The 12,205-nt window shown below is 36.2% G+C and overlaps 1 protein-coding gene across 1 annotated transcript in view; it reads left to right on the top strand.

The window, feature by feature from the left end:
• LOC145692364 (uncharacterized) overlaps positions 1 to 12,205 on the top strand; it is a 64,555-nt gene that overhangs the window by 41,568 nt on the left and 10,782 nt on the right. The window contains exon 3 of the mRNA XM_081767662.1: positions 9,662 to 9,772. Coding sequence (XP_081623788.1) covers positions 9,662 to 9,772 — 111 coding nt within the window. The remainder of the gene's footprint in view (positions 1 to 9,661; positions 9,773 to 12,205) is intronic.

Raw genomic sequence — 12,205 nt, 5'->3', positions numbered from 1 at the left:
GTGAATAGGACCTCACTAGGGGCCTGAGCTGCAAAGTCATCGTATTCGTGTTGCGTTTTGAATTTTAAAAAAATACAAAAATTTTCACTATTTAACTGCATGGCACTGATGTGATCAAAAATACCTGGGAAAGTGGAGTTCATCCATTGGTAGATTTCCAGGGGGACTGGTCGAACTTCACGGAACTTCTTGTCAATTTCCAGCTTAAATTGAAGATCTTTTTATATTCCATATTCACTTTTGCACTGATACCCCGACACTACGCCGAAACGGCAATAATTTAGAGTACGGAGTATAACTCCTATTTCAGTAGAATTGCTTCGATATAGAAATGAAAGCAATGAAATACACCTAACGTATATATGGTCCACTATAATATAGGCTATAGTACACTGTGTAAGCAGCAGAGCATCCGTGTTGTCTCGACGGCGGCTTGATGCGAAACTGCTCGACCACTCACCTACCGCGTCACTTAACCTTTAATCTAAACTTTTAGCTACTTAAAATGGTTACATGTAAGACTATACAAATATTATAACAAGAAGACGTTCCTTATGAGTGGCATAATGACTTACTCGAGATTTCCTTCTTAACTCGAAAACAAGTTATATAGACCTTCGTCAATGAGCAAAATATCACGATACGTTCTTCAAGTTGAGACTACCTTATCGTTTTTAATTGCTCCCGATTTACATTAATACTATTCTTCGTCATCGTAACTTCTAATTTCCAAAGAGGGAAGCCGGCAGCATTTACGCCAATCCCAAGAGTTTTAGTATTCGCACGCTACCCCAACCAGCTGTTGAAGTTGGCCATGTAAAATGTACAGAAAAATTTGAGCAAGAGAATAGAACCTAACCAACCCCTGCGGGGCTTCTAACCCGTTCTTACTACTACTACTACTATTACTACTGCTGCTACTACTACTACTCGTATTATTATTATTATTATTATTATTATTATTATTATTATTATTATTATTATTATTATTATTATTATTATTACTTATACTATGGATCCAGATAGTAAAACTGCAAGCTTATTTTAATGAAAAAAGTTTTATGAAAATTTAAAAAATCCTTGGGTAGGGTTCGAACCCAGGCCAAAAACTACTTTCATTACTCTAGTGTTGCCCTAGTACGGTCGGCCACGAAGGCTGACAGCAGTCTGCCTTAATTTCCGATATATGTAGGTCATGGCTCTTGATGTCCTATCTGTATCGGCTAATAAGATCAGAGGATATCTGAAATTCTTGGAATCCGCGAAAATGCAAGTCGGAAGACAGGCACATAGCCAGGATTTGGTAATAGCGGGGATCCGTGATGAAATATTGAGGTTATTACACCAGGAGCTGGGTCATTCTAAACTATTTTACTGGTAAAATGTTTTGGTTCGTTTAGCCAGAATTTTGTAATGAGGGGGCGTTACATGAAATATTGCGGTTACACACAAGAGGCTCGATCAATCTAAACTATTTTACTGACAACGTACCCATATTGCTTTGTTGGGACAATAAAATGAGGATATGTTAGTAAGATTTTAGTATCAAGCTATGAAGACATCTCGAGTAAAAGAATATAGAAAAATTGAGAATGATATAGTCTTCGGAGGTCTTTCGAGCTCGGTTTTTCTTGTCTTTTCTTCTTTTTCTTGTCTTCCTTTAATGCCGTTAAAGATAGATACGAGATCTCTTTGGCAGTGAACACATCCTTTCGCAAAATTGATTAGTGTTGCCGAGAAATTGAAAATTTCTTTAACAAATGATACTGTAACCTATGTTGCCAGGCTCATATTATTGGGGATTATTGGTATTTGTTAAGTTCTACCTGAGAGTCTATCTGATCGTCATTTGTAGTCCATAGGATTAGCATGGAGTTAGATGCAATTCAAAATGCTCCGTTACAATAATATCCATTTTTAACATGACTCCCCCACCCTGTATCCCCCACACAAAGCTCCTCAGAAGAAAGAGTAACCAAACGCTTGCTGTAGCTTTATATTTTTAACACTGGTTCTTCTTTTTCTCGTTTCCTTTTCTTTCATCGTTCCTTAATGTTTTTTGATTTCTGGTCTCGAAGAGGAAGGGGGTGCGGACCCTCGGACCCACCCCTTGGCTACGTGCCTGAGGCAGATATTATTTTCGCATTCTTGAATTACATCAACTCGTGTAGAAAAAGAAAGTTCTGTTTTTATCTTGCGTAACTACTAGTTTATTGTTTTATCTTTGTATGAGGAATTTGTGGTAGATTGGCAAACTATGAAACTCGTATGACAGAGACACGGGTTCCAATCCCGTCGTGGTAGCGCCGTAATTTAGATTTTTTGTGGGGAGGGGGCAAGCATTACTACACGTATTTGCGTCCCCTAGAAAAAGTCCTTTTCCTAATTCTTGGGCCCCCCTCTTTCCACCCTTCTCTTACTCTTTATGGGTCCCCGGAGGTCTGCGGGGTAATTAGTTATGCCTCTGGACCCATTCCATACACGAGAAATTAATTAAGGGGACAATATTGACAAATCTCACAATAATATACGAATATACATTATTTCTAGGGCCCCTAATTAAACATTTTTTACTGAAATGGGTTAAGGAATCATTTTCGTTTTATTTACCTTTTATGTGCTGTTCTGTTTATGTAATGTACTGAACCTGTTTCATGCTTCACTTATAATTTCATATTCGTATCGTACATGGAGTAAGACAATTTTGTCTTAAAATGGGCCCCCTCGAACGGCGTGGAGCTTCAATGGGAGGCAGTGGCGGTTTCAATTTACGGCCCTGCGTCGTGGCAATCATTTTTTCCTAATTGGAAGCTTTGTTTACGTAATTGAGTTTGTAATTCTGTTATTCCTTTATTATTATTATTATTATTATTATATTATTATTATTATTATTATTATTATTATTATTATTATTATTATTATTATTATTATTATTATTATTATTATTATTATTATTATTATTATTATTATTATCACTATTGCAAAGTCGAGACTTGGCTACATATTTTATATTTTATGCATTTTCTGTTTGGATTTTGTTGAATAATCAACAGACTCCACTTTAGGAGTTTGGGGGAGGGAAATATTATACAGTTGCTTTTCATTTGTTTACTTACACGCTACACGAAGGCTGGATACTACATTTAACCTTTCTATATCTACGGGAAGTACCCTAAAGGTTTTGATGATCATAAGAGAGTAAGTGAATAAGTGATGAGATCAATGAACTTTCCGTATTAACAACATTTATAATATCAGGTTATCGGAAAATCACGACGTTTTTCCGTAAAATGTGACAAATGATGATTTGTAGATATACTGGAGTTATTCAGATAATGCAATAGTTATGTCATCAATAGTTAAGATCTTGAGCATTTTGTGTATTATTGCTCTTTGTTTCGTTTCGTTTTACAGATTTGATCAGAGATGGTGTTGGTCAATGAAAACTTTATCGACAACTCAGTGACCCACCACCCATCGTGATTTACTCTGACCCACTACCCACAGCATGACCCACCACCCACCATGAACTACTGTCCGACAAAACACATCGTCATCAACTGTGACACATGATCCATGGCCTCTTCTCTACCAATTAAAAAGTTTATACTTGTAATAAAACCAGGTTGTGAAATTCTAACTAATCGGAGTTTGAATTTCTACGGTTAATCGCTCAAGCACCGCTCCGTTACAATAACGATGAATCTGAGCTTTATGATATAAAATGGTAAAGTATTTGTCATGGGCAAAATTACGATGACTTTCATTTAAATTATCATGGTCTAATTATTTCCTTGTTGAATTATCGATACTTTTCAGTGGAGAAATAGACGATATTTGAAATTCCCAAATCAAGGTATGTAGGCCAACATACACAAGCTAACATCACAAAGTTATGTCAATTTTTCTCACAACTTTATGGGTTCATTGTTCTGTGATCTAAGCGATCCATATAATAAACAAGCTTCAGCAAATATTATAAAGCTCCTGGTAAGTTTATATGGATATATGATTCGAAGCACTGTATTTTTTGTTGAGTTGATTTTGAGTTTAACGTCCCTTTCAGCTGCGAAGCTATATGAGAAGTAGACCTACCCCATGACGTAAACGTCGCCAACACCCAGTGTCCCACTTGCGGGTAAACGTCGATCCGTCAATGTAGCGACGAGTCGAAGGATTGCTGCTAGCGTCCCACTGGCGGCAGAGTTTCGTCGTGTCGAAACAGATATCTCGAGTCGGGATGTTGAAGTTACCACTGCGTAGCAGCGAGGACTTCGTTTTGGTCAGCGCTCCTTCGATTCGTCATGAAGAATCGCGAAGGGACCAACACGAACTATCCCCAGTCATGTGCATTCGATTATTATCATATATTATTTTTCCTGACGAATTGCTTCTAAAGTGAGCTCCGGGGATCAAGATTAACCTCTGCCTCAACCTGATGAAGTGAAAAATCTTGAGATATGTGCGATACTTGTATGAATTTAGATGGCAGCTGTTGTCGATCATTAGAAAGTGAGTATCGGAGAACTAGGAAATAAAGTAAATAGACGTCATTTTGTTATAAAATTACATCGCAAACGCATTTCATCATATCACGAACAGTTATCGGCTCATATACACGGTTAAAGGAGCACTCTGATTGACCAAATTAAAAAGATCTCAACGATATATTTCTTTACAAGCGACGTTTCCTTCATCGCCTCCGTGGTGAAGCCGGAAAAACATCCACCCAGTAATCATAAAGTTGGTGGTTCGAGCACTCTCCGGGGTATTTCTTGTACTATTTTTTACTGTTTTTTAGACTCCATTTAATGTAAAAAATGACACATATAAGCGACTTTACATATTTTGGGGAGTAATTTGGTGGTTCATTGGCTTTTTGTCGCGTCTCTGCCACTAGTGGGACGCTGGTGGTATAATTTTCAAAACGGAAGAGGGACCACCGCGGATCGTCGCCGCGGAGCCGCCAATGTTTTGCGAGATGTCGCTAGTTGCCTATCGGTGGTCCGGCGACGGTTACGGCATGAAGTACGGATTAGCGTGAATCCGAACCACATGAGCTTTTGCCGGGAATCGAACTCGGCCGATCGTTTTCGATTATTTTTACAAACTAACCAACTATCTATTTACCATATGTAGAAAGTGAACCTTGTGAGATATTCAGTTGTTTTCGCAAATATTCGGATCACCACTATCCCTTAGCATATTATTATAATAAACGCAATATGATAACATCACAGTTTGGAATAAGACCTACGTATATAGCTAAAGTCATTTTATTTGACTGCAATTTGGGCGTGATGATTAGGCACACACAGTTACATTTAATTTTTATATAACAATTTATATATTACAGTGATTCAAAAATGCATTTTTTCAGTAGTTAGCTCCTCTAAAACTCACAGGCTGTGTGTCTCGAAAACCAAGTAGTAGTATACGTCCTATTGCCATTATTACAATTACAAATATCAATATCCAATAATGGCTCAAGTTCTTTTTTCACCTAGAGATACTCATCTCAGGTAATTAAACAGAAAGAAATGATAAAGGGAAATGGAGGCCTTGAAAGTAAAACATAGACAAATTGACCAGTGTTCAGAAGCATATTTTTAAATCACGCTCGACCCTACTCGTAGGAGCTAAATACACGGTTCTGGTAACTTGGATTTATCCGTTTCTCGGCACGTACCAGAAATATAGCAAAAATAAAGTGTCTGTTACTGGCGGTCTTCGTGGCTGAAAGTACTAGCGCAATGTGCTAGTAATTATAATTGCTTTTGGTTTGGGTTCATACCCGGACCAAGGAAATTTTTTTTATTTTTATATATTTAATTTTTACAATTTTGAAAACTTTTTTTCATTTAAATAAGTTGAAAATAATACTCAAAAAACTATTGCGTTACGTGCGCAGTTTTGCTATACGAATCCACAGTATAAGTGTTAGTAGTAGTAATAGGAGGAGGAGGAGCGGGTTACAAGCCCCACAGGGCTCGTTGTGTTAAACCTTGACTGCCACGATATAAATTTAACCTCAACTGCTTCTTCAATTTTCTTCTTATTAAATTCCAACAAAGTGACAATATTCTTACTAAAATACACAATACAGACACAAGAAGGTTTTGACATCGCAAGCTGCAACCAATCAGAAACGTGTTTTTAGTTTCTATGGCTAGGGTCGAGGGTGAAAATGCAGTGAGCAGAGTGGGTCGGTGGGTCATAGTAGGTCATAGTGAGTGGTGAGTCGCAGTGGGTCGCTGTTGACCCACGACAAACTCACTCACTCAGAAAACTCGATCCACTTAACTCACTCACCCACTCCAACTTTGGATTTAACACCACATAGAAGATGGAAGATCAAAAATTTCATGTTCACCACATTTTGTTGTTTTGCTTCAGGCAAGGGAAGAACGTGTGAATAGCGTTTATGATATTTACTGTCTTCCATGTTTCTGCTTTTTGTCCCTCTTCTTAAAGAATAATTGGAAAAACTGTAAAAGTGAGTAAAACGCGTAAAAAAAGGAAGGTTCATTAAATTAGTTAACTTTTAAAAAAATAAACCAGTGCCCTAAATCACCAGATTCCAATCAATATGAGTATCTGTCCAATGGCGTGCCGTGAGAAATCAGGGCCCGAGGCGAGAGAATACGGCAGCGCCTCCGTACATACGAGTTGTCAATTTAAAGTTGACTTCTCTGGGCTATTCTTTCTGCATAATACTTAACTATTTATCATGACTGAAATCTGAAAGTTTCAGCATTATTACAATGGAATCCTAAAGATGTGGAATTACTAAATTTAATGCAGCTCCATTTTTCCTTCTTCCAGAACAGTGATATATTAGAGTAGTGGCTTAAGGATTAGTTTCGTAATGGTGGGGACACGAGTTCGATTCCAGGTGTGGCAATTCAGTAAATTTTTATAATCTACAAAACTGATACTTCTGATGTATACTAACATGAAAAGTATTCAATTTCTCTGGGTCTAAGAGTTAAGATGACTTCCTTCACAGGTGAAATATCAACAACACAATATTACGTCATCAGTATAGTTTCATTCGTAACCGTCTGAAAAGTAACGTGTTTGGACAAGAATTGTGGAATATATAAGGGCTAAACACGTCCTTACGACTGTAGTACCAGCCAAAAATGAGTTTCAAGAAATTGTTCGTAGCTGTGCAAAAATTGCAAATAGTGATCGAACTTACAACGCTAGTCACTGGAAAGATCCTATTTAAGATGTCACCTCACCTTTATACCTAGAGGAACGGCGAAACAAAATGCATTACTGTTATCAGCTAACAAATATTTATATTCCATTTCTTGTTGTCATAAAATAATAATTCTATCTGTAGATCTATAAACGTAATAATATTATTGCGTTCATGTGTAAACCTAAGAAATATATGACATACTGTATAACCTTTTTGCTCCTATGGATACCTTCGACATGTTACTTTTTCTTTCTTTCTGTAATAATAATAATAATAATAATAATAATAATAATAATAATAATAATAATAATAATAATAATAATAATAATAATAATAATAAAGTAATGACATAATTACAACACCAATTACATAAACATTATCTTCCCATTCAGAAAAATTAATAATTGCCACGACGAGATTTGAACCCAGGTAGCTGCAATGAGAGCTTCCTGCTTTCACATTTTTTAAAACAAATCGCCCCAACCGGATTATTGTTCGCCTTTGCCACCTCACATCCTTTCGACGTATTCCAAACACTACAGGGACACGAATACAAAATACTAAGAACAGTTAAAATTACGAACTTGTTCTTCAGAGGAATTCGAACCCCTAGTGGATTGCGCCTCATGATCATGTAGCCTCAATTTGCCACAAATTCCTCAGATGAATATAAGAAAATAAACTATTAGTTATGGAACATAAACATAGAACTGTATATTTCTACACGTGTTGATACGATTTAAAGAATGTGAAAATAATTTCTGTCGTCTTTTCTTCTTTGGAAATTAGAAGTTGTAGTAAAGACGAAATGTAGTCTAAATCGGAACCATCCCTGCAGCCGACGACCAGCGAAGTAACTTAGATTTTTCTCTGGGGGGACAAGCATTAATAAGCTTATTTGGGCCCCCTAGAAAAAGTTGTTCTTCTAATTCTTGGGCCCCCTCTTTCCTACTTTCTCTTAATCTTTATGGGCCCACGAAACCTGTGGGCCCTTCCGCACGGGAAGGTCTGCTGTTCCGTTAGTTACTCCCTGGTCCCATTCCACACATGACAAAATTTTTAAGGGGAAAATATTGATAAATCTCAAAGCCATATGAATAAATATTATTTCCAGAGTCCCTAATAGTAGACATTGTTTACTGAAATGGGTCCACGACTCATTTTTGTTCTATTTACTTTTTGTGTGCTGTTTTGTTTATGTAAAGTAGTGACCCTATTTGATACTTCATTTCTAATTTCATGTTCCTATCGTATAGCGAGTAAGAAAATTTCGACTGAAAATGGGTCCCCTCAAAAGGCGGGAAGCTTCTCTAGGAGGACAGTTGACCCCTGCTCCCCCACAAGTTATGGCTCTGCCGATGGCGTAACCTCAACGTGAAGAACGTTTCGTAATATTTTCCTCATTGAGGAACGTCTTTATAACTTGTTTTTGAGTTAAACAAGGAAATCTCGAGTAAGTCATTAAGACACTCACACAAGTTGCTTATATTTTCTTGTTTATATTTTTATTTATATTTTGTTTATATTTGTTTTGTTTTTGTTATATTTGGATATCTTGTATATTTTTCCATGAAACGACTTTAACTCAGGTATTAGTTTGGGGGGAATTTAAATGTCGAGCTAGGTGAGGGATTCTCGCATTGAACTTTTATTTGGTAAACCCGGGTTCGAATTCCGGCCAGGCTGAAACTTTTTCAAGTGTTTCTGTTTCAATTTCAATGCATATTCAGTGTGACAAGATCTTCTCTCCTCCAGAAAGAAAATGATGTCGGAATGAGGAGATTTGGAGAAGGCCTCTCAATGGAAGCAATCATTTACAAAGTTATTTCCAGCAGTTGTTCTAGATTTGATATTTTCAGCTACTTTCAAGCATTTTATGATTCATATGAGATAAATGTTTTTATTTCTTTGATTATACACTATATAATGAAATACATTACATACACAGCAATATTGAGATTAACATATGGTGTTTATTGGACAACACGCTCTGAACCAGAGAGATTGAATCAGAATGGAGAAATGTTTCGTGCGTCATCTACTCAGAATTTTACTTGCATACAGACTTGACTCAGTGCTAGCAACTGCTGTCAGTGCCGAGTAAAGTTACGTGTAAGTTGGGCTGTATCTGTCTAGGCGTTCTCACAACTGCAAATGACCTGGACTCCAAGTAATGGAATTAGAGCATTAGGGGGGATACTTTTGTGGTTGGGTGTACAAGACGTTAGGTGGAACTTGTGGTTTACATTAAACATATTATATTGTACTAACAGAAAAATATTACTAATAACTACTACTGTTAATACTATCGTTTCTCATTATGAACCAATTAGGTTTATTTTAATTAATATTATCAGCTATAAATTAAACATATTTGTTAATTTCAATGCATAGAAAACCGCTACTTTTTTCATACCGAAAGCATTATTAACATTTGGATTCTATTTACAGGAAGGATATCCGGATCGATTCAGAAAATTTGTAGTTTTAAATTTGAGTCCTTCTTTAATGAGTGTTTGCAATTTAATTTTGAAAATGTTGCCTCAGAAAGTAAAAGCAAAGGTTAGTATAAAGTCATTTTTACTAGTAATATAACCGCATTTTCATGTTTACCAAGATTGTGTGTGTGTTTAATTATCTGATTATTTAATTTGTATAATGTGAAAAATTGAGTTCGTGGAAGCTACAATGGCTCAATGGTTGACCATTCACCTGTGTTGCATGGGGTTCTTGTTTCTATACCGGCTCGCGCCCAGTGAATTTTGTGGTGGACAAACACCGTGTGCATGGGTTTCCTCGGGGTTTTCCCGTTTGGTCTCACTTCCTTCATTCCACTATTTCATCCATTTCTCATCACCGTCTCCTTTAATCTAGTCGTCATATTCCTGGGACGTAAAACTGAAAGATTTCACTTCATTTCAAATTTTCATTCTTTGCAGGATGCAAGGAAAATGAGGTAACGTTTGGAAAAATTTGAATGGAGATGTACTGTATGTAAGCAAGAAGTTTACATTTCACTAATATTCTTTAAGTTTGAGTTTGAAAATCAAATACTTACTTTATTATTATTATTATTATTATTATTATTATTATTATTATTATTATTATTATTATTATTATTATTATTATTATTATTATTATTATTATTATATAAGAAGTTTGATTAAGTAGGCTGGAAGGCGGTTTCTTTTCAGTAATTTTCCTTTAATGGCGAGGTTGGGACAAGGGAATAGGAAGGAGTATTTTAGAATGATAACATATAGTTTTGAACTATGGAAATCTTCTATCGCTATTTTTGGTACACTGAGGTTGGCTATGCAAATGGCCGTGTTCATACTGATGTAAGATAAGGTAAAGTAATACAAGAAATTCTAGAAGAATTTTATACATATCCTCACGCATGTAGTGTGGATATGAACACTTAGATATTTCTTACCATTGAATAACTTTTATCTTATTAATCTTAGAACCAAACTGCAAACTATCTATTTAGAGTATGTACACAAGCGCTTACAATCTTTCAACCTAATGTAAAATGTTCAAATCATGTGTTAAAATCTACTCTTATGCATTCAAGAATAATGCAGAAAAAATAACAATATATTGGTAAGATTTACGTGACGAGTGGCAAATATTAGGTAAGAACACACACACGCACATACATCAATAACAAGAAAGCTTGCAAATTCCTATAACTTAGCAGTTTCATATTTCATTTTCCGTGTTACAGTAGAGCGTCGATTATCCGAAGTAATTGGGGCACATGGGTGTTCGGAAAACTGGTTTGTTCGGATAATCGAACTGTACTGTACTGCACTGTACTGAACTGTACTTCTACAGCCAGTGGCAAACCGACAGAAGTGTGCTGATTGTTGAAACATAGCGACTGGCCGGTCAGCAGCGCCTTATGAAGGCCCCATTAGAAGCAATGTTCCGCCAGCGGTGGCTCAGTGCGGCGACTACTGTGGGAAACTTGGTTTGGGAGTGAGGGGGATGATAAACGGTAGGGTGGGAGAGTAACAGATGCGAGCGAGTACACAGTTCGGTTAAGCGGTCGTTCGGATGACCGACGTTCGGATAATCGACGCTCCACTGTACTTCTTTTTCTTTGTTTTTCTTAATCATTCTTGGATCTTCTCTCAGTGAAATACTACAGCTTTTCTTTCAGGCTCTCGGTGCACTATATTTTTAAATTGAAATTTTTAGAAAAGGAGAGAAAAATAATTATTGGGTGCAAATATTTATATCCAACTAGCAGATTATCATTTTATTTATGAAGATTGCGAAGAAGACGATTATCTAGATATAAATAATCGTCGTGCCATCAGATTCGAACACCAGCCATACTACTTGCAAATATAGGCCTACTGATATGGAAGTTGGCATTACAGTTCTAGTAGCAGAAGAAACCGAAAACATTGACGGACTTGCTTTTACAAGATACATTGTCAACAGTTACCTTAAGAGGTACAGCAGGAGAGGACCGTAGGACCATCACCACAGCTTCAAAAGAAACTAATTGCAGATAATCTAATATTGGATTGACTTAATCTCATGTGTCAAAAGTAAAACACAAATTAGATATGTTGGATCTGATCTGATAAGAATAATACTAGAAGTACAGAGTGTCCCAAAAGAAATGAAACGCAAACTTCTATGGTATATATTTTTTTGAAGAATGATAGAGACATGTATTTTTGTGAGAAAAGTTAGCCTTTTCTATGGAGATATTTATAGAATAAAACCAATGAGAGAAATTCAGGGGGCGAGCGCAACAGTGGTCTAACCCACATTTTTAGAAATGGAGAAAAATCAAGTTAAACTTAAACACATGTGGTTTTTTGTACAATATATGCATGTACAATGTATGACACATTCAACCACTTGTGCTTGGTTTTGGCATATTGTACAAAAAAAAAAAAAAAAAAAAAAAAACATGTTTTTAAGTTTAACTCGATTTTTCGCCATTTTTAAAAATGTGGGTTAGACCACTAT

The sequence above is a fragment of the Thermobia domestica genome, chromosome 8, assembly GCF_964235325.1.
Source record: "Thermobia domestica chromosome 8, izTheDome1.hap1.1, whole genome shotgun sequence".
NCBI lineage: Eukaryota > Metazoa > Arthropoda > Insecta > Zygentoma > Lepismatidae > Thermobia > Thermobia domestica.
This window is presented reverse-complemented; position numbering and strand designations above follow the sequence as displayed.